The sequence below is a fragment of the Cygnus olor genome, chromosome 24 (genome assembly GCF_009769625.2).
Source record: "Cygnus olor isolate bCygOlo1 chromosome 24, bCygOlo1.pri.v2, whole genome shotgun sequence".
NCBI classification, from domain to species: Eukaryota; Metazoa; Chordata; class Aves; order Anseriformes; family Anatidae; genus Cygnus; species Cygnus olor.
Window position 1 is genome coordinate 4,570,198 of NC_049192.1, and position 24,632 is coordinate 4,594,829.

The 24,632-nt window shown below is 44.8% G+C and overlaps 1 protein-coding gene across 1 annotated transcript in view; it reads right to left on the bottom strand.

The window, feature by feature from the left end:
* The window catches only part of KDM5B (lysine demethylase 5B), a 55,041-nt gene extending 32,624 nt beyond the window's left edge, over nt 1-22,417 (bottom strand). The window contains exons 1-5 of the mRNA XM_040535502.1: nt 22,070-22,417; nt 8,785-8,862; nt 7,423-7,545; nt 6,383-6,553; nt 1,253-1,387 (exon numbers count right to left, since the gene is read on the bottom strand). Of these exons, the coding sequence (XP_040391436.1) occupies nt 1,253-1,387; nt 6,383-6,553; nt 7,423-7,545; nt 8,785-8,862; nt 22,070-22,207 (645 nt within the window). The 5' untranslated portion in view covers nt 22,208-22,417. The remainder of the gene's footprint in view (nt 1-1,252; nt 1,388-6,382; nt 6,554-7,422; nt 7,546-8,784; nt 8,863-22,069) is intronic.
* Between the last annotated feature and the right edge of the window lie 2,215 nt (nt 22,418-24,632).

Sequence of the window (24,632 nt, forward strand, 5' to 3'; positions counted from 1 at the left end):
CACTGACAGCTAGAATTTTAGTATATATTTCCCATACTTCTTTTTATCTTTAAAAACACTTAAGAATGAACACCTTTCAACCCCAGGCAGATACTTCAAATGGAAAGTTTCAGCTCAAACTGCTGAGGTTTTCTCAGAATTATAAACCTACTCATAATAGACTACGTGAGTGGAAAAGCTTTAGAAAACCTTAATTGTAACTTAGAAAAAAAATATAAGCAGAATTTGCAACAACTAAGCTGTACTGCTTGGTAGTAATAAGAACCACAATTAGAACAATGGGAGTTTAATAGAGAGACTGAAACTAACTGGATTAGAAACAGAGTCAATCGTGACCTTCCTAACTCATGATGTCACCACTACTAAGACAGTCTCCTGGGAATGAGCCTTTTCAACTGCTCAAACAAAAGAAATAGTAAGCTCTGTGAAGGCAGTAACATCAGCCTGGAAAGACTGAAATCACAGCAGAACAACGAAGGAAACACAACAATCTTCTGAAATACATCTTTCATGGGAAAACTCATTGCATATACATTTTATGTTTAGCCAAATAAGTATTATTTCTTAAGCACATAAGATTAATCTTGTTACAACCTATACTGACTTAACGTTATGCGATTTTCTCCTCAGATTGCATGGAGAAAGTATCTCAAACTGATGGAAATCACGGGGTCAAAAATTAAGGAAAACAATGCTAATGTCATAAAGAAAATGGTCTCTAATCTAAATTCTGTCTTCAACTCACAAAAGGTTAACAGAAACCTCTCAACACATTACAAGAATAACTGCTGTTTACTGACTGTCTTCTGAGGAAATGATGAAGATCAAAGCTGCAAAAGACAAGCTTCGTTTCCAGAATTTATCACTTGTGTCTTAATCTACAAACCCCGTATTATTTATAATTATGCTACAATAATATTTTATCATACACACTCATAACTAGTATGCAAGTGGAACAACTTCGTTAGAAGAGCCCCTCAGTACTCCCAACCTTAACATTTTCTTTTCTTTTTAAAGTATCAAACAAGTCTTACTATTTATAGTTCATACATTTATAAATATTTAGGCATGTTTTAACAACGATAAACAGCTATTTACTATTTATGTATTTGGTGACCTGATAGAAATAAAACACATGCAACTTAACTAAAACCTGTTGTGCCATTACACTGTTAGGTCAACTATCTCTGGATTACAACTTCAAGCTCAGACACCGCAGAGCACTTACCCATATAAAGACAGATTATCTCACCTCTGCTCTTAGGCGTTTTGCTCGACGAGCAGGTGGACAAGTTTCAGATGGCTGAACAGACTGTCTCTGTGGAATATCATGGGGCTTATATTCCTTGTCCTTTGTGTCACTAGCAAGATCTGGTTTCTGCAAACACTGAAGAGACACAATTTGATTACTTAATTTCTGCCTCCACTTCTAATACAAACTGCATAGAACAATTTCCTGGCTAATGTGAAAGAATGCAGACAGGACTTTAATATTTACTGTGACGAGTTAATAAAGACAGTATTTGTGACAATTTAAATGTTACCATTTTATACAAGTCACAAAATCTCTTTTTCCTGCCCTTTTACTATGTGCAGTACCCTTAATAAAGGCTCTTAAATAGAAGCTGAAGTCATCCTTTAAATTTTACGAGCACCAAGCATTTCTCTTCCAGAACACTGTTCACCAAAACAGTAATTGCAACAGAACAGTATAAAAAGCAGGCAAACTTCCATAAGAAGATTTTCTAGTTTCCTCCCATGCCTGCCTGTCCAGCAGCCCATACAGTGTGCAATGAAGGTCCTATTCACCTTTACTTCACTGCATTTACACAGTCTTTCATAGAGCAACACAACCAGCAAGTCTAGCCCTCCTAATCCCGGGCTGCTCATAAAACCAGCCAAGCGGGAAGTTGTGAATTGTAGGAACAAAGCATTCTACGCTTGGTATTTCTTGGAAGGCCAACCTAGTTGAGGGATATCCAAGCAGGACTACGCAGTGCCCCGGGTGGGACATTTAACATTTGGAAATTTCATTCTCAGCGAGTGAAACAACATGTCAAAGTGTCAAAATCATTTGGGGAACCAAGTTATAGTCTCCTGCAATGCTGTAGTATGTTATTAGTTCTTTCTAAAATTCAAACATTTCACTGTGGGACTAATACCAATTCTTCTAATAGATGATGCTTTTGCAGATGGTATCAACCACATACAGGAAACTTGTGGTGCCCTCACATTGCATTACTGTAACGCTAACATACAGAGTAATACAACAGTAAGTTGCAGCCTATACATCCCTCTCAACTGAAACAGAGCTTTGTCTGAAGAACACTAGAGAAGATACGTTCTTTGTATATTTTTGAGAGAACAGGACTGCTGGGTGAATTATGAGCAGAAGGGAAGAAGAGATGCAAGAACAGATTAAGTTCTTTCAAGTAATTTCTATCAAAAGCTGAAAATTGGGCATACATTTGGCAAATAATAATTAGTACAGCTCTAAGTTTGTCAAGGCACAGAGCCCTCAATAACAGGAGACAAGACATAACACATTTTTACGAGTAAACAACAAACCCTAAAGAAAGGAAGAATCTTATGTTGTTAGAAAATATCCCACACAAATTGCCAGGATACAATTGCCCCAGTTCTGTTCATCTGTTCCCAACAGAAGCATTTTGTCAACAACAGAGAAAACAGGATAGGAACTGCAAGAGAACCGTTACAGTGGCATAAGGACCGATCCTCTGTAGACAACACAAAAATCAGACTTTCAGAAACAAATCACAGTCAGAAGTGGGAGGGAGGAGCGGTATTTCAGAAGACAAGTCCATGTTTTAAGAAATACACGACTGACAAAAGGGAAACATCAGCCAAGGGCAGCAGAATATCATAAACTATCATGCAGTTAAAGTCCACAACACTTCTCAGGGAAGCCTCTGAATTCCTGTTTTACAGCACAGACTTTGTTAGCTATAGATTTATTCTTTAAAAGCAAATGCGTGAGAACTTCAACACCGAATACACACAGAAAACCACCTAACACTGCAGCTTAAACACAAAAGCAGCACATGTCCTGGCTGCGGCTCAAAGGCAGGTATGTTCCTGTGCTGAGTACTTAGAGGCCCCACAGAGCATTGCAGCTGATTCTTCAGAAGATCTTGCTCCCTTAAGGCTCGGACTGAAAGAAGATGACGTGAATTATTTCACCTTAACATCAGTGGGAAAAAGTCACAAATAATTGCTCAGGAGAAAAAAAGACCAGCAGACAAGACAACCAAACAGGAGAAATATGAAAACGAGTGACCAGAAAAGTAAAGGAAACAAGTGACCAGAAAAGTAAAGGAGACCAAAGTCCCACAGAACACTGACACATTTAATGGCTTTTGTAAATTCTGGTTCCTTGAATTATGCGCTCATGTGAAACCTGAACCTTTCACAAAAAAAGAAGTTTGTACTCCTTCTGGTAACAGAGGACATATGATCCTTGAAAGCAAATATCTAGAAGGCAAACAGCTTTTCCTAAACAAAACAGTAATGAAACTTGGAAAGAAAAACAACAAAGAGCAGAACTTGCCTCGTTTCACTGGAGTGTCCAAGCAAAAAAAAAAAAAGAGCACTACTCACTGAAAAAAAAGCAAGCCCAGAAGACATTTCCTAAATACTAAGCTTTCAATAACTACTTAAGTAGAAACATTTCCCAGAGCCTCAGTAACCTGAAGGCAAAGCAGCAATATAAAATGACTGTTAGTTAACATTTTCAATTGTACCTACAATAACTAGGGGCTTAAGTCCTGACTTAAGAATAAGAATTCCTCTGAAGCTATGTCACTCCTTGACTGACCCGATTAACTGCAAGCACGTCTTTAACAAAGGCTACTAACTGCTATTTCTTCAGTGCTTTCCTCTCCCAGCCAGCAGAGCCTTTCTGGAAAGGTTAAACTTCTTTCTACAATTACTTACCATAAGCTGATCCTACAAACCATCAGCTAGCTTGTGATCATGATCCCATTATATTCTGAGAAGATGGTTCCAAACACATTCCTTGAACTCCAAATGGTGGCACAGAGTAAGTTACAAACCCATGAGCTGAACCAATTGAAGAGCAGCTCCTTCACCAGGCAGGCAAAGGGCGCAGCTGGAATGTTCACAAGACCTCCAGGATGTCCAAAGGTGGAAAAAATGTAGGGATTCAATCCCTCCCCTACAGTTTTAGATGTTTATGAAGTAGTCATCTGCATGAGCTGATCACCCAGCCTCCTTGTACTTACAGAATACCACTGGTCTACCCCACTACATATCCACTTTAAGAGAAACAGCACACTCCAGAGTTGCTTATTTCTCTCCAATGGCAATAAAAGGTCCCAAAGAACTACCTCACACAGATCTATCTTTATTAGAGGCATACACATACAAAATTTTGGACTGATCAACTGCACTCTGAACATTAAATCTTTAGTTTGGAAAAGAGAACAGACTGAGAAAACAAACACACTATCTCTTGTCCCCCAAATTGTAACTGCATTTTAAATACTGCAAACAGTTAGGCAACATTGCACAGTTTTGACACAAGATTCTGGATACTCCAGTTCACGTAGTCTCATACTGATAATTAATGCAGCTAGGAATATAAATGAGAATATAAGATAGTACATCCCAGAATGCCAGCAGGTCTACTGCAACTTCTCTGGAGCTACATCCAAGACCTGCCTAGTCAAATATATCAAGGTAAGAATGAAATAAATTTACCCCTGTGAAGAGCTTTTCTGAGTATTAGAAAAATGCCAATTTCTGGTGTTTGACTGAACAATAGCTTTAGCAAAAACATGCTACTAGTTCAATACTAAACAACTCCAGATAGTTTCATTACCTTTTTATAGATAAATATTTCCAGATGAGTTATTGGTCAAAATACCTTATGAAGGCAGTTTAACATACATCTAACCCACAAATAATTAATGTTATACTCAGATCTGGACAAGATTTAAGTTATGGCACAGCCAACAGTGGAAATAACATCCTTCCATATTTCCCCACACACAAACACAGGAAAAAAAAATATTGCAAATACTACCAATTAAAAAGAAAAATTAGTGAGTATAAGCACTAATCTGATGGATGATGATCCTAGCAGCATGGAAAGCTTCTCTTGAAAGGCTTGTTGAAGTATCACAAGAAGAAAGCACACATCTGAAACCGACAGCTGTCAAACCCAATAGCTGTATCTTCTCCCACCCCCCCCAAAAAAAAAATCACAGATGCTTAGGAGTCTCAGTAAATCACTGAACAGACATAAAATAAAATGGATACCTCCACAAGAAGCATCTAGGAAAGCACCACTTACTGTGAACACATGGAAGAAAGCCAAACAGAATCTCATCTGAGATTCATCCTAAAAAATGAATTGCAAAACAAACTCAGTTGGAAGACAACATTATCGGAAAGAAAAAAAAAATCTGAGTGGAAAATGAGCTAAAAAGAAGACTTCTGTGGATTCTCTCAGTTCACTAAAAATATACATCATTCCCACATGTAGGAGGGGAATATTTTAACAGATTTTATGGGGGGAGTTCAAAAAAAAAAAAACAAAGTTAAACATACCAACATAGCTTTTCCAGAACCAAATGATGCACTAAACACATCAGTTTGGAAGAAAAATACCAGGTGTCTATTGCAAGAGAGAGCTTGGAAAGTTACATTTAAAAAGCAGCATGACCTCATCAAATGAGATCACAAGCAGTCATCTGAGAATGCTTTTCTATTCTGAAAGGGTCTGCTACAGAGAAAACCATGAACTGAAACATCAACTGTACGACAGACACTTGCATGGGGAACCTACATTTCCATGAAAGTGTAGCACCATGTGAACTGCTTTATAACCTTTATTTAGATCTCTTTCCCTGTGTAATTGCATCTCAAAAATATGAAACCAAAGATAGGTGTCACAAAACACACCACTTTGGAAAAACAACAACTCAAGAATTAAAGGTTTCCAGAACGAAAATGCAAAGTTTTCAATGACATGCTTCCAGAAAACAGTATTACTTTCCATTGCTTCGCATGAACATGTCTGAGGCAAGGCAAAATATTTTTGTCACAGCAATTTCCCTAGCATGTTATCACGAGGCTGCTATAAACTGTAGATAGAAAATACAGAAACACAGACTTCAAACCAGTCAATTATAGATTACCTTTAAGAATCCAGCTTAGCAGTGATTTTAAAAAAATATTTTTGATTAAAAGTTTGTCTATGGTTTTCTAAATTGCTTACCATCACCCACATGCCATAAAACATAAAATGCAGTCTCTGGAAATATGCCATCAAAAAATAAAAAATAAACAGACTGGCAGCTAAATTAATTGGACTTCAGTTAGCTACAGAATAGCTTACCAATAGGCTAGCTCCAGACTGGAATAAGTTGTAAGGATAGAGAATACGCTCATAGTGCGCACGGATGTGCGAACCCACTGCTTTGCCAGGAGCAAATCCCATTCTAGTGGCTATTTTGGTCCATTTTCTCTCCTTGCAAACTACATCAAATCCTCCTTCTTCTGCAACTAGCTAAAAAGAGAAAACAGAATGATTATAAACTTAATACTAAGATGAGCAGCATTAGCAGCATTTAAGGAAAGCATTGATAGTTTAAAGAAGATAAAGACAACACAATTTCTATTTTAAAAGAGAAAAGTATAGATTTTTTTAAAAAACACGTAACAATTGTTCAAAAAAAAAAAATGTTCAAAAAAGCTGTAACTGGAACATATAACCTAATCAGGACATGTAAATGTCTTTACTTTACAAACAAGTCAGCATCTGTATGTGATGACCAAACAGCAATTCAGCCTACTTCTGAGAATTTTTCTGGATGCAATTTGCCATTCCTCTACTTTGTATTCCAACAGACTTTCTAGCAGAGTACAATCAGTTCTTCTCACTGGAACATCTACTATGAAATAGGCTCAAAACTAATCGAACACTACCCTAAATGTAAAGAAGCACAGAGAACATACCCTTGAGGGTCAGTGAATCCCATCCCTTGCTATCACAATACATAATCTACTCCACAAGTTCAACAAGCCTCATCCTAAAAGTAACTGGATATTGTTCTCTCGTATTCCTAATGGAAAAGCCTTTTCTCACTGCCGTCATGGTTCAGAAGCTTCTTCCAGTTAAGTTTATTCTTGACCAATTTGTATTCAAGTTCAACTTTGAAGAAGAGTTGGAAATTAAATTTAATCTCCCTGCTCATACGAAAGCTTCCACAATTATTACATTTCCTATTATTTTGTCACATTAGCTAGGTTAGGTTGAATAAAGTTTCCATCTTAGATATACCCCCAAATCTATCGTGAACAATTATGATACCATCCCAAAACTGTGATAATACAACAACTTCTTAGGAAGAGTTTTCTCCACTGTAACAGTCTTACTCTATTAAGCTGAAATAAATCCAAGATCTTCCTCTCCACATGTGGAATTTTCAGCGTACATCCCTGAAGTTCCCAAAACTTTGCAATCTGGTCCAGGAAATTCAGCTTTACACGGGTTTGGGCCTGAAAAACAAAAAGTGAACGGCATGCTAAACGCAGATAAAGCTTCTGTTTCCCATGGTTTATAAAGTTGCGGCCCCTATTGCATGCCTGCCTTTTCCCTCTGCAAGTGTAATTTTGCATTTTTTCCTTCATGTCATATCAGGAAAAAAAAAAATCTGTACAAATATCATCTGTCTTTCCTGAAGTCACTTTTTAACTTTTTGTAATGCATTTAGAAAAGTACTGAGAACAGACAAGCAGCAAGTTATTACTGCTAGAAGAACTACCTAAATCCTGGTAACGCAGGTACTTTATTACAGGTTGCTTTTGTTAGACTGCATTTGGATCATTTTTATGAAGGAAGTAAACCAGTTATTGCAAGGAAAGCCAACTACTCTGTTTGTAGAGCACTTCACACAGTAAAGTTGGGCTCTAATTGAACACTTGCTGTGTTAGAGTAGTAGCTTAAATTTTGCCACATTTCAATTTCATCACATTTTTCTGTGCTTAAGGTAGAAAATAGCCATGTCTATACACACCAGCTTGTTCTTAAGCTCCAGAGAGAGCTCTAAGCCAGTCTGTGTCCATACACATCTCTTGCTTCCCTTGCACCTGAAGCCAACATTTGAGCTCTTACCCTGGCATTTAACATAATTACGAGGTCTTTGAAAAGCAAGCATCCTCTGCTCATGAGGAAAATCAGGCAGGCAAAGAGTCACCATCGTTCCAGTTCTTACCAGCAGTGAGCCAACCAGGACTCGCTGCCACTCCCTTCTTCTAGTCTGAATTATGAAAGCAGTGAATCAAAGTGCTTGCGAACAGCAGATTTTGCACCAACTGAATCCAGATTTTGCAATTGTTTCTTCCAAATGGCTTGTTATTTTTAAAGCACTCTGTAAATGCTTCATCTCTTCTACTTTTAAAAGATGCTGTACACACAGAAAATGCAGACAAAAATTTATGGCACTTGAGAATTTGAGTTTAGCTGCTTATAAGTGCCTCTATGTGGAAAAGGCCTAATTTTTTTTTTGTTGTTCCTTCAGCGAGCATTAACTTTACTTTTTATGGTTGGTATGTTTTCATGTAAATTCTGAAACACATGGATTTCTGCGTGCTAATTCAAAACTGATGTTCAGATGTACTGAATGCTGTGAACTGAAGTCAAACAGAGCTCACGGACAATCAACTGGAAAAAAAAGGTGGGGGGGAAGAACATGTAAACACTCTGGAGCAGAAGCAATGTTTAGTTTTACAGCTTACCTCTAGTTCATTAAGCCTCTGGATCCTCGGAGTGAAGTGAAGCTTATCAACATCACATGCAAATGGAGGCTGCCAGTCCTGGGAAAAAAAAAAGTGCTTCATCAACAGACCAGAAAAATAAATGAAGCTTCTTTGTACTCTATTCAAAAGCCAGGTAAACCCGAAGCATGGAGAGGTCTTTGTGGTTTCCAAGCCCTCCCCAGCACCACAGAGCACAGCACCATCCACTGGGACCACAGCTCTCAGCCGCGCAGCCCCTGCCGACAGCCATCTCCTCCCTCTGCCTCTGTGAGGCTGACCCTTCTTTCCAAAATGCATCATTTTGAACAAGGCTAGCCAGGGAAACACGCAGCATCAACCCCCAGCCAGTCTCACTGTCCAGCATTTAAATATGTCACTGTGCCTTTCAAGTAGACGGGCACTGAAATGGTGAAATAAATGACAAACCGAAAACCTGTCCTCGAAGAGCCCTCAGTCGCTCGCTGAGCCAGTCCCCCTCCTGCACACACTGGGCGGCAGCAGTGGGGCTTGGGCTGTTTGCCCCATTACTGCAAAGGCCCCACTCCAAAATGGGAACCGCGGGCAGCTGAGGGTTTTGTCCATCCGACAGAGGAGCGCTGCCTTCTTGCAAGTCAACCCCCCCAATGCTTTAGATGGGAGTGACAAACACACAGTTACAATCCTGAGATGGAGCAACAGATTCATATGGTTAGCACAAAAACCATCGAGTAACCATCGAGGAGTTTCATGAACCACGATCCAAAACACAACACCTGCCCTTACGAGGAAGACCAGCATTTGGTATCGGGCATTACACGCTCCTGAAGGACAACGCAGCAGCTAGCTCTTGTAACCGGTGGGCTCAGGAACAACCAGCAGCTGCACTACAGAGCAGAAAAAGTTTCTTAATTCCTTGTCTGCAAACATTCAGGAACAACTGGAATCTGATCAATTAGAAATGATTATTACTACTTAAACAAAATACCTGCAACTGCTAGCGTTATTTATACCTATGACTATAAAGCAATTTTATCTTTTACATCTCTGACATCTATCGCATGCAGTTGGTTTGGCAACACAGAGCTTCGCTGAACTAAATTAAATTTGATTTGAACTTGACAGTAATTTATTACATATAAAGCTATCTTATTATCACTAATTACAGAATGAAGATAACGTGCACAAGAGCTACTGATAGCAGAGGAAGACAAGAGAGCTGTCTACCAGGAAAGACAACAGCGCTTCCTCAATGCCTGCAGACTCAGACAACAAAAATAAAACCAGTCACAAGCAGAATATTTGTTACTTTAGCAGAAGTGCTTAATAGGAAAACTAGTGTCAAAAATAACCATAAGGGACAGGCAAGGGAATTATCTTATGTACAAACAAGCAGGCTGAATTTGTACCATGACAATCTCATGCTGTCACTCCAAGCAAAGCCCAGAGCAGAAGCAACTCGAGGGAAGGGATGCAAGAGCCGCAGTGTACGGAAAACCTGAGCGCGAAGGCCACCAACCTATGCGTTTTATCACGCATACGCCAAACCTCAAAATTGGTAATGAAAAGTTTTCTGATCCTACAAGGCGTTTTCAGCACATCAAGACTTGGCAAGGTTGAAATTAAGACTTGAACTGGAAGTTAGATGACAACAGTGGGTCAGGATGGCAAATTACCGGGAGGACAGTCAATTCCCAACCGTACGTGCTTCTCCATCATTTCTGTTCCGTTAACCACAGGACTAAGACCAGTTTCCAGTGTCACGAAGTTCATAAACAACTACATAAAATTAACCCCATTTTTATTGGTTCTATTTTATTTCCCAGACTACCAAACCATGAAAATCCCCAGTCTGACAGAGGAAAGGCAGGACGTTCTTTTGTGACGTTCTGACACTCGATGAAGCATTTCTTGCCACCAAACTGCAAGAGACACAACTGGGAACATTCGGAGCAAGACTGGAATGAAGTGCTGTACTTCAACACAGCAAATCTGCCTTTCAAGCTGGTTACACGAGTGCAGTTAGACACAGCTCTGGGGCTTGCTCTGTGCGTGAAGACAGAGCGACAGAAGGCCGGCAGCCAGACCAGAAGAGGACAATCGGTGGTAACGTCACAAAACACCCATGGGACATTCTGGAGAATGAATCGCCTAAGGGAGAGCTGTAAGATCCTAAGAGCTTTGCTTGGGCTGAGAGAGTAAGGGCAAACAAAGAAGCGTTGTCAACTGACTGCTTAGCTAAGCCAGGGCTTCCTGCTGCTGGGTCATCCACAACCCAGAAAAGGAATCTGCAGAGGCCAAAGAGCAGGAAAGGGGAATGAAAAGAGTAAGAGCGAGAATTCGGATCATGCAGGGCAATGACACCACCTACGGCACTGTTACTGGGCCCAGCACGGCTTCAGGGCTATTGCTGCCACATAAAGGCAGCCAACAGTGCAAAGAGCAGCACCAAGACCTCTGGCTAGGCCACACGGCTTCTGGCAGTCCGGCTTCTGGCAGTCCGCTGGCTCTAGGAAAACCCAGCAGAAAGCTGCGTGCCACTGGGACACAACAGGAGGAGCGGGATTCCCACCTGATCCTACAGGTTTCAGCTGATGCTGAAAGACAGAAGGACGCCAGGCTCCGCAGGACATGCACAGACCTAAGACCCACAGCTGGAAAGGTGCCTGTCTTCAGACAGGACAGAAGCAAGCTTCTCCTCTCCAATTACGAAAGCAAATGAAGTTGATGTGCATTATCTAACAGAACACCTCACTGATAACATGGCATACAGAAACAAACTATTCCAGAGCTAGCTAATTAGCTGCACACATCTCCTACTTATTACTGACTGGGGTACATTTTGGGAACTTCTTCCCTTTTTGCCAAAGACACTTGCTCCAGCAACGAACTAGCTGTCTATTTTCTTGGGGAAATTCACGTGACTCCAGACAACACCGACTTCCCTAACAGTATTTTCCACACCTTTTACTTTTTAGGCTTCACAACACTGCAATGAACGATGCGCAGAGCAGAACGCTGCGGTGGCACGTCAGCTGCTTTACCAAGAGGAGCTCCAAACTTCATCCACCCGATACACGGCTCCCAGTCCAGCAGGCAGATGGGTCCGTCAACACAAATTTAACAGCCGTAAAAGAGTGTAACTTTTAGCAAGGAGAAAGTCCCTGCAACAACTCCTGCTGAGATACGGTAAATTGGCTTACTGAGAGGTAACATGGGATTTACTCTGGCTCACTGTAAAGCTCTTGACTTTTTTTTTTTTAAGCAGGAAGAGCTGAGGGAAATACAGGCTAAGAATTACACAGCAGGTCACACTGGTTATTATGAAAAGACTCCTCTGACTTCAGAACCACAGCACCGCACATCTCATTTATCGCAAAACCCGTTTCACACGACGCAAGTCTGAGCTAAAGATACACAGCAAGCATCACTTGGAGAAATTACAGCAGGAGTAATAAACAGGCAATCCTGACCATCACCGATTCACTTTCAAGTCACAAACAGCTCAATTTGGAGCGTCTCAACCGAACTAGAAGTTGGTATAACCCATGAAAACAGTATTTCGCATCTTATGTTCCAGCATATGGCAATTGCCTCAATTCCTAAACAAGATTCTTATAACTCTTCTTTAATAACTACATTATTTACTCAACAAAAAACTCGCATGCAATTTGAAACACGATTTACTAAGATAAACGCGACTTTCATTAAAAGCAGAGCTACAAGGCGTAGGTTTGGAAAGAAAAGCACCTCTGAAATGCAGCAGCACCACAAGAGGGAGCTTCTTCGTGGCGAGGCTCGTTCTGCCAGGCTGCTGCTCTGCACGCCAAGCTGTGCTGAAGACAACTGCCCACACAAACCAGCTCTACAGGCCCGTGTCCCTTAAGCCAGTTGCTGGAAAGTCTGTAAAACTTGCCTTTTGCATCCAGACTGCATGTGCAAGGTCCTCAAAAGCAACTGGTCTGGATCCCCTCCCATCCCCCGTTTTTTATTTGAAACAACGAAAACGTTTAAAAAGGTCGATTTGACTTACTTTCAACAACCACTCTAAGCACTAAGGTTAAGGATACACAACAAACAACAGAAAGGAAGAACTGAATTTCCTAGAAAATCAGGAGTTTTTACAGTGCCCGGACTCTTCATCTGAAATGACTCCATGGCTTTCTATTGTCCGTAGATGACTGTAAGAAGCCTGCAATAAAGATGAGCAAAATTATTTGCCTGTTAGCTTGCATTTGTTAACCAGCTCTAGGCAGAATAAACCTGAACAAATCCATGCAAAAAATGACACATATCAAAATCTGAAACTCTTCTATAAACTTTATAGGCAAATGTAACTATGCAGAAGGCATACTCTCGGGATCACATTAATATTTAAAGTACTAATGCAAACTACAAATGCATAGGAGAACTATTTCTATACTCTTCCTTCCAGATTCGCTGTTACAGGGATAACAAGCTTCATGTAACTACGGCTGGTAAATCTTGCACCTCATCCCGATTCACTAATTCAAATTTAACACCCCAATTCTCCAAATTCAAGCAAATGAGATTACCACTGTCATGGACAAGCTGTTCTACAACTTTGTTAGCTTCAATATTTCTTTTTTCCCCCATCCCCATCTCAGTTTTTTCCATCAAAAATCTTGTTTGCTTACTATCCAAGAAGCTACTCTTGATCACTTCTTGGAAGCAATGTTCAAAATACTCTTCAATGAACAAATCGTATCTTTTTGCATCTCTTTACAGAATCAGCTTTCTAGTGTTGCAAATAATGATTTTCCCCTGGATTATTTCTGAAGCATCTCCTATTTTTTTCAACACCTTTTGAAAATCACAAGTAGCATTTTAGTTGCAATCTCTCCAATATCAGGAAAAAAAAAAAAGACGCGTCACTTTCATTATTTTGCTAGACAATGTCTCATAGTAAGATCCAAAAGAATACCTTAGCAATTCTTGCCATAGAAACATGAATTCATTCAGTTAACTACAGCAATTCCCTGCTTCCCAGGATGCCCACCCTGTACGCCTGACCTACATTCTTTGTTCCCCGATCTATGATCTTGCCTTTACAAAGGTGTGACATGATCGTTGGCTCCGAGAGGAAAGGAGCAGACTGGGTGACTCAGGAGGTTCTTTTTAGTCTCGTGTTTTTATGGATGTATTAAAAACACATTCAAAAGACACTCAGATCATCAGAGAATCTATGCAAAACTGGTCTGCACCACCATTTATCATCCCAGCAGTGTCAGTGGGGTCATCCACAAAGCTTGCTTTGGAAGGGGAACTAATCCCTCTCTGACCCTGTTAAAAGGCTAACATTAGTTGATAACTCCAATCACCAGCTAACCTACTTGGTGATGATGTGGTCCTCGCTCTGTCATTTGGAGTGAAGGTGATTTTTCCAATAAAAACACTGAATTTCTCCCTGCTGATAAAGGGTCTTGGGTGCAGTAGCATACCTTACATGCAGAACTCTTCAGTAAGATGAGCTTGTTGGAGTGTTTCTTATAGTGGATGGAACTGGGCTCTGTTACATACCACAAATTAACAAAGGAAAACAAACAAAAACATGAATGCTTCCTAACAGAGAACTGCTGCCAAAAAGATGAGCTTGCAATGGGGATCACCTCTCCAGACCCAAGTGTTTCTTGTGCCGGCTCCAAACTTGGAGAGAAATAGAAGACCAGGTTAACTGCATGATTCTCAAGTGTCAGAGCTGGCTGCTCCTTGGGACACAAGGGTAGTGGACAGAAACTACAGTGGGGTTTGAACATCAGGACAAAACGGGCACCAGGGGTTGCATAAAGGAGGTGCCAGTCTGTAGAGGTGGCTGTACACGAGGAACAGATGCAGGGGTGCTGGCAGCACCAGACAAGAGCGAGTACAACCAACAAAGCACAGACTCACGAAAAGCAGCACCGCACAAAGCTGGAGGCGCACAGGAGGCTACAACAGCCTCAGCGGCACTGAATCCAAGATCCCTGATCCGCTGCACAGGTCACTGCTGCAGCACAGCCCCAGACCTCTGCCGGAGATCTGGGGACTCAGTGAGCATGGTCAAATGAGTACAGCCTGGGACAGGTCAGACGGGAGCTTTATTGCCTATGAATGGTGAGAGAACGCTTGGGCAGCACCTCTGGGCCCTGCTCCCCCATTTTTTAGGAAGTGATTATGGAGACTCAACCTAAATGCTGGTTCAGAAAAAAAAAAAAAAAAAGTGGGGGGAAAACAACCATTTCAATGTCAACAAAGCTTGGGCTCCATCTCTGGGAAGGATGGACCCTTAAGTAGCTTGCTAAGTGCCACCATTCTGAGGAGGAATCAGGCAATGAATAGGGACAATATGGAGAGCGCCTTGGTGGAGCCTATAGGAGCGGCACACCCAGTATTGTCTTCGCTGGAGGTGGGGAGCTGGAAGCAGTCACAGACTATTAGCTTTTAACTGAAATGAATGTGCTTTTAGTTAGGATAAACTTCCCAGCCAAACCTCTCAAGTCTTAAATATTCATAACTCTACCACCACACCTCGCAGAGAGCATCCAGCAGTGCGGGGGCCAGGCTCAGCTGCCAGTGCCGAAGGGCGTCAGGCCCCAAGAGCTCCACCACTCTTCCCTCAAGGCCTGAAGGCTGTGGATGGTCTCATTTTTTTTGGTCTGGTCCTGCTGCTACCTCCCGAACGTGTCCAGCCGGTGAGTGGCACAACCACGGTGCTGTTCGTGGAGCTCTCACATCCCAGCACTTTGGAGCCGCAACCAGCAGCTTCTAAACCCAGTTTTTAATCCCAGTTTAACTCGGATTATGGGAGGATCTGAAGGCACAGCAGGCACCCAACATACCTACAGACAAGCAAGAGCCAACTCCAGCACCGGCACCCGGCTGATGATGGCTCCAGCTCCGAGCAGACAGAGGCTCTCCTGCTCAGTAGAGGCCTACCATGACAAAACTCGCCTTTCAGGCTCTCCCTTCAGATTATTTTCACTTGCAAAGCACCTACTTCCACTGAAGACCATTGCTTAGGCTCATGTAAGGAAGGCTGGCAGGTTTTATGAACCCAGAGGTTCTCCCCAGCTTTTCAAGGCCTTCAGCCTGGCCTCCTGCACGCACACCCACCAGCCCTCCGCCCTGCACGCCCCAGGAACGACCCAGAAATTTGGGTCTGAGGGAAGGAACATCCTGCTGGACATAATAAACGTGTTCTGCTCACAGACAACATTAGTTTCATGGCTGGGGAGGGGGCTGCTTTTAGCTTGAAGCTCTAATTTCAGCTTTTAGCTCACTGACACTGTTTATGTCTCTCACGTTAAACAAACAAACAGAAAACCAACGAAAACTCCCCAAACCCTCCACTGCTGCCTCACATTTAGTTCCAGACTAAATCGTTTCATCTGAAATCTTCTATGAGCTAAAACAGAGCGTCTGAACTCCATGCTGGAAGGGACTGATTCGAGGCGAGGATATTCTCTCATCATTCCTCAAGTACACACTCCATTTTTTCAGCATTTCTGAAGTACAGAAAACATACCACTGGTTATGCTGCACAGAACAGTTGTCATTAGTAATATAATGTTGTTTTTTTCGTATTTCCCTGATAATTAAAGCTCGGGGACACTGATAAAAAAGCTGCTCTGGATTTACCTTATTTCACAGTACAACCCCTGGATTGCACATAGAAAATTCTTCACATAAAGACCTCCTGAAGAGCTTCAGTGCCAGATCTAATTTTCTTCACCAGAATTTGACAGCCTGTAAACAGGAGCCTCAGCACCGAAACACCTCTTCCAGAAAACACCCATTCTTGATCTGAATGTGTCAGAAGGCGGCAAACTCATCGTTTCCCTTATTTTTTTTTCCCTAACAGCCGATCACCTTCCCTGTTAAAAATGCATGTCCTGTTACCCAACTCGAGTGAACCTGGCTCCGGCTCCACAGGAACCAGCGGCTTGCAGGCGCTTCTCAACCCGACTGCCACGCCATGCTGTACCTATCATTTTCTCCCTATGAAGCTTGCTTATGTATTGTAATTATCTGTTTTCTTTTTGATAAAATAAACAGACCGAGCCTCTGCGCATTATCAAATCAGAGGGATCACCACCATCAGCTTCCTGTTTAGGGCAAACCAGAGCGATTCTCTGCATTAACTCCTGGTGTAGCTGTGCTGCTTTACATCTCCCTCAACAAAGGTGTGCCAAAAGTTAACTGCGTTTAGTCCATAGCTTAAAGGAAATTGCTTTATTTCTCCATAAAAATAAATAAATAAAATCAAGGAGGAATGTGGGAAGCAGGAGGGACTTTAAATCCAGACCAGCTCCCTCAGCAGGCTGGCCACACAGCTGAACGAGCAGCTTAAATCAACACCGTTCCTGAAAACGTGCCCCGGAACAACAGCTTCAGTTCTTAGAAGCCCCGTGCCTTCAGCTCACACCGCTCGAGCCGTGGTACGGTGACATTTTTCAAATTCATCCTTCCGTGCGCAGAACTTTCTCGACACTTCTCCACACCCGCTCTAATTGTCAGATCTCTTTAAATTTCTCAGATGAATGCAGTACTCTAAATGCGGCATTCTTCTCAGAACCATGCTACTATAGAGGTAAAATCATCTTCCTATTCTTTACCAGGAAATTCAAGAGCTGCGTTCGCTGATTTACCCAAAGCAGCTCTTCTAACATCAGACCCGTTTCCACAAGGATTCAATTATTTTTCTGCAATCCCCCCTCCTCTAAGGCTGGTCCAGGCTCCTTTGTTCCTAAAGGTAAAACCTCACATGGAGTCCTACTCAAGTGGTTATTGTTTCGTATCTTCCAGTGTTTATTAGGCAATCGGGATCACCCTATAACAATGAGGCACCTACCATAAACCTGCGATCTATATGCAATAATTTCTTTTGTTCTTCTAGACCCTTTATGAAAATTACATACTGTTGGCTTGAGGTTCTGAAAGACCATTAGAAACCTATCCTTCATTATAATTTCTCATTAATAGCTGAAATAATTTGTGATTCCTTCAGCGTGGTATCAATTTTGCAGAATAACAATTATTGTAATTAGAATACTGAAACATGCTCAATTATAGTTTATAGATCTCAGATCATGACAACACAACCAATTTAACCGAACACGTAGTCGAATGGAAAACAATAAAACTAATTTGACAACACCATGCAATCGTATTTCATGGTATCACCTTTTGAGTTCCTGTTCAGGACTGTTATCAGCCATTCTTCCACCCTGGAGGGAGACGCAGTTAACAATTCTTGCACCCATAAAGAACTTAAACCCATGAAGAAGTTAATTCCTCTGGAAAGTTTCCCAGTGTTCCAGGATTTATTGGAAATTTGAGTCGATAATTTATAGAACTCCAGTGCCAATTCCTTCAAGATTTCAGTAACACTAACACAGATAATTTTAAAATATTTTGTTCTACCAGGGCAGACTTAAGGTTACTTGGAAGCCTTAACTGCGCTTCTCCATATTCACATTACTCAAAGCAATGACATTTAGACTGAATGTTAATGTTTGGCTATCGGAAAACTAGTGTTTCTAGCATGTTTTACAGAATTTTATATTTTGAAGCTGATGCATATGGCAAGTGACGCTTAAGTAATTGTTATCTGTTATTTCTTCACTGCTGCAAAGCAGCTACACAACCAACTGGAAAGAGGAGTCCATTCTTAAGTCGAATTTGGAGCAGGAACAGTATGGTATGTTACCTTTTATTCTTGAAGCTATGCTGCGAATTCGAGGGAACACTTACTTTCATGAATTAATATTAAAAAGCTACCGATTTCAAACAGCAGTGATACCATTCTCAAACAATGCATTTCAGAGGGGCACTTAAATGAAATGGAGCTATCACAAAGTCTTCCAGAATGTAGAGCCAGCACTTGACATGCTGATTTTTGGAATAAGCCACTGTTCCAGCTTACCATTTAAAAAGGACAACATGGTAAAGGATGTTTTCAGTTCACAGAAGAAAATCCAACTGCAACACAGCGTGTGAAGGACTGCAAACAAGCTGTACGCCATCCAGTTTTCTGCTTCTAGCTTTGCATCTTCAGTTCAGCAGCACAGAGTCACAAATATTTTTAATTTAGGTAGCACATTAACTACTTGAAACAACCACCGCTAGTAAAGCCTTGTATCCGACTGACACAGCTGCCAGCAGGACCATCCCCTCACGCTCAAGGTCGTCAACAAGAAGTCTTCAACTTGCTTTTCCATGTCATGCAACACAGTGTCAGGGAACACAGTTACCGTTGTGTCCTCAAGACAGCCATTTCAAGTCCAAACCAGTTAGCGTGGCATTGCAGTGTCCCACAGTCCTCCAAGTAAGAGCCAAACTAAGCCATCGGTGACGACTGGAATGAAGAGGAAGAAAGCTGCTTTTGAGCACTCAAGGGGAAACTCTGAAATTCTAGCACTGCTGTGCAGGAATTATACCTGCTGTTAGGTCCCTGGACACACTCTCATCCCGAGAACTGGCAATGAGCACCTAGAACCTGCTATCTTCCACCCTGATGTCTAACAGTATGCCAGGTGCCTTGATAACCCCCTCGCAGAACAGTTCACTGTCCTCCAAATCTTCAGCATGGGAAAAGCCACCACCGATGTGTTTTCCCAGGCATATCTGGTGCCCAGATAATGCTAGAAGAAAGGTGCCAGAGAAGATATTCCCTATCCTTCAGAGACCACAAAGTTCTTCTCTTTGTGCTCCAGGGCTGAAATATCAAAGCTATCTTAGGAGCAAGGACTCTTTCATAAACTTGTGAAGCTATGACTGGACGTCACCAGTTCCATATAACATTATTCCATACTGCAGTTCAGACAGAAAAGCACAATAATTATCCGGCAGAGTTTAAGCTAAAACAATGCAAACCCAGGGATCAAATTCCGAGCTTTTTTCTGTCCTGGATCCTGGACAGTTCACAGTGCTGCATACCTGCTGTACAGCAGCCCCAGCAGGTAACTGGACCAAGAACACAGGCAAAAGCTTCACTTGGATGCAGGAAGATTGCCAAATGTCAGCCATCCCTGAACAACACATTCGGTTAGAACGTACACAATTTTGTGAAAAGATCGGTATAATTTGTAGCTTACAATATTATAAGCCACCTGATTATACTGAATATTCATTGCACCTCCTGCTTCCAGGGGGAAGGCCAGGAACTACGTCAACTTCAAGGCTCTCTCTGGTAGATTTGGAAGGGCTCCCTCTATGCTTCAGGCCAGTGAACGATCAACTGCACTTGCACAAGTCTCCCAAGTCATTATCTAGGGTAGATAAGAACTGTAGTAGCTAAGCTCTCATGAAAGCCAGGCCTCATATAACTATTAGGTGTTGTTCCGCCTTCAGCAGCTCCGACTATTTTCATCCTACTTCTAAATACGTTCAGTGAAACACATGAACATAAATACAGACAGATCTTAGCGTTTCAGTAAGTGGAGATGAGAGTATGCCGAGAATGCAGCTGTAATAACTAATTTATTCCTTAGGAGAGCTATTCATTTATGACTCTCTAACAGATAATGTAGCTCACAGGAAGCTTTATGATAGGGCTTTGACTTTTTTATACAAACAGATGAGAAACATCGATGAGATTTTTAAAACAAATCACAAAGGAAAAAAGCCTCCATAAAATTTCTGTTCTGCTCAGAGTTGCTGAAATACTGCTGACAATATGTTCTCCAAAAAGATTATTCTACTCAAAAAGATTACATAAGTTCAGTGTTGACGGTATAATGAAAACCATCTTATCCCCTTAACTATGTCAGCACTGCCTGAAAAGGGGCACTGGTATATTCTACCTAGATCTAAATTCAAGAGCCTTCTCACGTAGTTCATACAAATGCAAACCCCCACTGTTCTCCCAGAAAACGGAAACATCTTCCTTTCCGAGATTCGCATCATTCGATTCGGCACAAACATTTCTATCACCTCAGACAGTAACGCAGCAAGTTACTTCACTTTATTTTAATTCGGGAGGAAAAGGATGGTTACCAACAGGAGTCCCAGCAACGATCAAAACACAAAACTGAGAAGAGCATGTGTTTCTGAACATTATTTTCTTTGAGCTCCAAGCATCACTCACAAAACTAAAGTCTGCAGAAATGTTTTGTCAGCTTCACCTCTCGCTGGATGAGATTTAAGGCTCTCAGTTGCTGTTTAACATCCTAGTTGTTGCCGTCACGTAAACTACCTCAAGCCAGCTGCACCACCCCGGACTTGCACCACCCTCCACTTAGAGAAAGAGCAATTCACCCAAAATAAGATGATTCACACGTGCCTGTTAATTAGATTTTACTCTAAGAAGCCCCTCTCCTCACCAGTGCGATTGTTTATCCCTGTAAAAGAACTAACAATTATGACTACACAAACTATGGTGCTAAGATCTTTAACAGTATTTCTCAGTAAATCGGGTCGTCTAACAAAAGGAAATCAGAGTTCACACCACAATTGTGAGCACCGTTACACCAACAGTCGAGGTGATGATGATGAAGATGAAGGCTCATTACTCTTCCCACTGTGTATTGCATTCTAAAATGGTGGCCATGTCTGTCTAGGCTTCAGCTAGCAAAGACACCACTCAAACTCCGGGCTGCGGAGTTGGACGTTGCTCAACTTGAGGAAACAGTTACCTGGATCAAATAAAACTGAGCCGGACCCCAGCCAGGGCCGGGGCCGGGCCCCGGGGGGCCGTGTGCGGGCGAGGAGAGGAGCGGAGCGGTGTCCCCAGCCCTCCACCACCACAATGCCAACATGGAGGGCAACACCCAAGCAGCTGCCTCCTCCAGGGCTCTGCACGGGGGCTGCTCGCCCCCAGCAACGGCTCCGGGACAGCGGCTGGGGCCCCATTGGAACTTTTTTTGGGGGGGGGCCGAGCAACTGGGGACAGGCAGGAGAGGAGCGGCTCGGCCTTCCCGAGCCGGCGGGGAGCCGCGGCGGGGCCGGCTCAGCCTCCCCCCGGCTCCAGCCACTTTCCTGCCGGGCACCTCCAACACTTGGGAGCCACTTGGCGGCGGGGGGCGGCCGCGGAGAGGGGGGCGGCCGGGCCCCCCTTCCAGCCCCGGGGACGGCCAAACTTCTCACCGGAGGAGGAAGAAGAGGAAGAGGAGGAGGAGGAAGGGGGGGGGAGCGGCCCCACCTGCCCGGGGGGCACCTGCGGGCCCCGGGGGAGGGCAGGGGGCCCCGCACCGCCGCCCCGCAGCACGGGGCAGGGCCGCCGGGTGCCGGTGCGAGCCGTGCCGCCACACAAAGGCCGTTCCCCCGGCGGCGCCATGCGGGCACTCACCGGCGGCGGCCGCACCTTGCAGATGCCGGTCTGCTCGGCGATGGGCCGGATCTTGTGGATGAAGGCGAAGGGGTCGGCGAACTCCTCCCAGCTGGGCTCGAAGACGGGGCACTCGGGCGGGGGCAGGAACTCGGCCATGGCCCGGCCCGGGCCTCGCCGCCACCACGGCCACCACCACCACCAGCACCGAACAATCCTCCGCCAGCCGCCGCCTCCAACGGGACGTGCGCGTCCTGCGCCGGGAGGAGGCGGGGGTGCGGGGTAAAGGGGAGGGGTGCTGGGGGGGGGGGGGTTAACGGGGGTGGGGGGGGCAAGAAGGCAGAGAACGAGAGAAAAAGAGTCCGCCCCGGGCTGGGCGGAGGGGGAGGGAGCGAGGGAGGGGGCGGAGGCCGCCCCGCCCCGTCACGCGCCTTTGTGAGGGGGCGCCCGGTCCGGGCTGGGGCCGGTTGAGGGGTTGGGGGCCGGGGGGGGCGAAGATTCTAGACCCTCCCCCGGGGGTTAGGGGCCCGCTGCGAGCACTGATGGGGGGGGAACGGGCGGCACCGAACCCTCAGCGGCGCCTCCCCGGGACCCCACGGGTGCTGCTGGGGGGTGGGGGGGGAAGCCCCGGCCCCGCTCACAAAATGTCCGCCCCGCCGCCTTTGTGCGCGGTCCCCCCCTCCCCGGCCCTTTCACCCCCCCCGTTCCGAGCCGCTCCCCTCCAGCACCGCTGGTTCGGGGAGGCCTCGGGACCCCGCGCTCCCCCAGTCCCAGCCCAGGGCCGCTCTTTGTGGGACCCCACGGCCGGGCCCCGCCGCGCTCTGTTTACATGCGCGGAGGGATCCGCCACAGCTGACAGCGGCCGCCGCCGGCCGGCGCTTCTTTTTTTAAAGAGCCTCTCCGCGGCCCGCCGTTGGCTGCGCCGCCGCGACGTCAGCGGCGGGGCGGGGCCTCGGCGGGCCGCGCGGACGCATTGTCTGCGGGCACGGCCTCGGGGCGGCCGCGGCCCGGCCCCGCTCCCGTCACCGACCTCCCCCGCCGCCCGCGGTGCCGCTCGCGGCCCGGCTCCCTTTGTTCCGCGGCCCCGTTGTCCCCCGCCCGCCCCCGGTGTGTGTGGGGGGGTTATTGCGGGGGGGGCAGGCCGCGGGGAGCCGCCCCTCAGGGAGTCCGGTGAGCCCCCCCCGCGGCGGCGGGCGCCGCACGTAGCGCACGTGCGCGGCCGGCTCTGTCACGCCCCCTCCCCGCGTGACCACGCCCCCGCGGTGACTCCGCCTCCATCTCCTCAGGAGGCCCCCCCCCTTCTCAACTCCTCTCAGGGGCGCTCGGTCGCCGTCCTGCCCCCCCCACCCCGAGCTCGGCCCTCCCGTTCGCTGTCCGGGAGCTTCTTAGGGCCCCCGTGGCACGGCACCGGCAGCAGAGCCCTTCCATGCCTCCATAATTCGGGTTATAACTCACCTCAGCCCGTCCTGCCGCACCAAACCCAGCACAGCCCCGTGGGGAGCCCTCAGCCCAGGCCCACGCCGCCATTTCCTAACGTGAGGTGCTGCTCGCGGCCTCGCCTGGTGCAGACGAAGCACGGCAGTGCCTTTTCTCCCCCCGCTGCCTAAAGCTGCCTTTGTGGCTCAGAAATGCCAATTTCTGCTCATCTATGGAAACTTGGCTGTTGCGCACAGACACACTCAAGCTGTAACTTCTATAAAACTTCAGCTACTGACCTAAAATTTTGCCCCTTTGAATAAAACTGACCTGGTATTATCAAAAACCCATGCAAAAACACTTTTATTAATATAGCAGTTAAGAAACTCAAATACACCTGAGCTGGAAACAGGACCTGAAAGCACAGAAGCAGCCAGGTGGTCATTCAGGAAGGAATCCAAGGCCCTGGGTAGCTTAATAATTTCAAAGCTGATACCATTTGCAAACAGAGCCTGAACTTTCACCCTATCAATTCCCTATCATTCAGCTGTTCCCCTACCACAAGAATTTAATTCATGAAATTATTTAGAGGAAAGAGGAAGTTGTAAGCTATCTAAACTTCTGCTTACCATTCAAATAAATAGGAAACTAAGTACAGAGGATTCGCTCCTACAGTTTAGAATGAAAAGATTTATTCTCCTCACCTAGAAAGAAGAAGAATGATGACTGCTTTCATAAAGGGCAGACTGAAAGGCAAAGGGAGAGATCCTCTGCCCCAGGCCACTATCACTGGAGCCCACCTGGCTGGAGGCTTGTGGGCAAAGCAGAGCTGAGCAGGACTGAAAGGACAACCAGCCCTGCCCCACTACAGACATGTCTTGGGCAGAAGGCTGCAGAGAACATGACACAACAAGTTAGCAGCTTTAAGCCCCTGCAGCACAGGCCCCCTGTCCCAAGTGCGATGGGACCAGAAGCTGTGCTCTGGCCAGGCCCAGGCTGGAGCAGAGCACAGGATCGGCAGCGGGGCACAGCACTAAGAGCTGAGCTCTTTTCAAAGTCTTGCTCTTGCACAGACAAGCTCGTCCCGTGAGTCACACCTTGATCTGGCTTTTGGTAGACAGGCAGGCTCAGGTTCTCAGAGCCCAGGAGACACCCCAGTTGTTGGAAG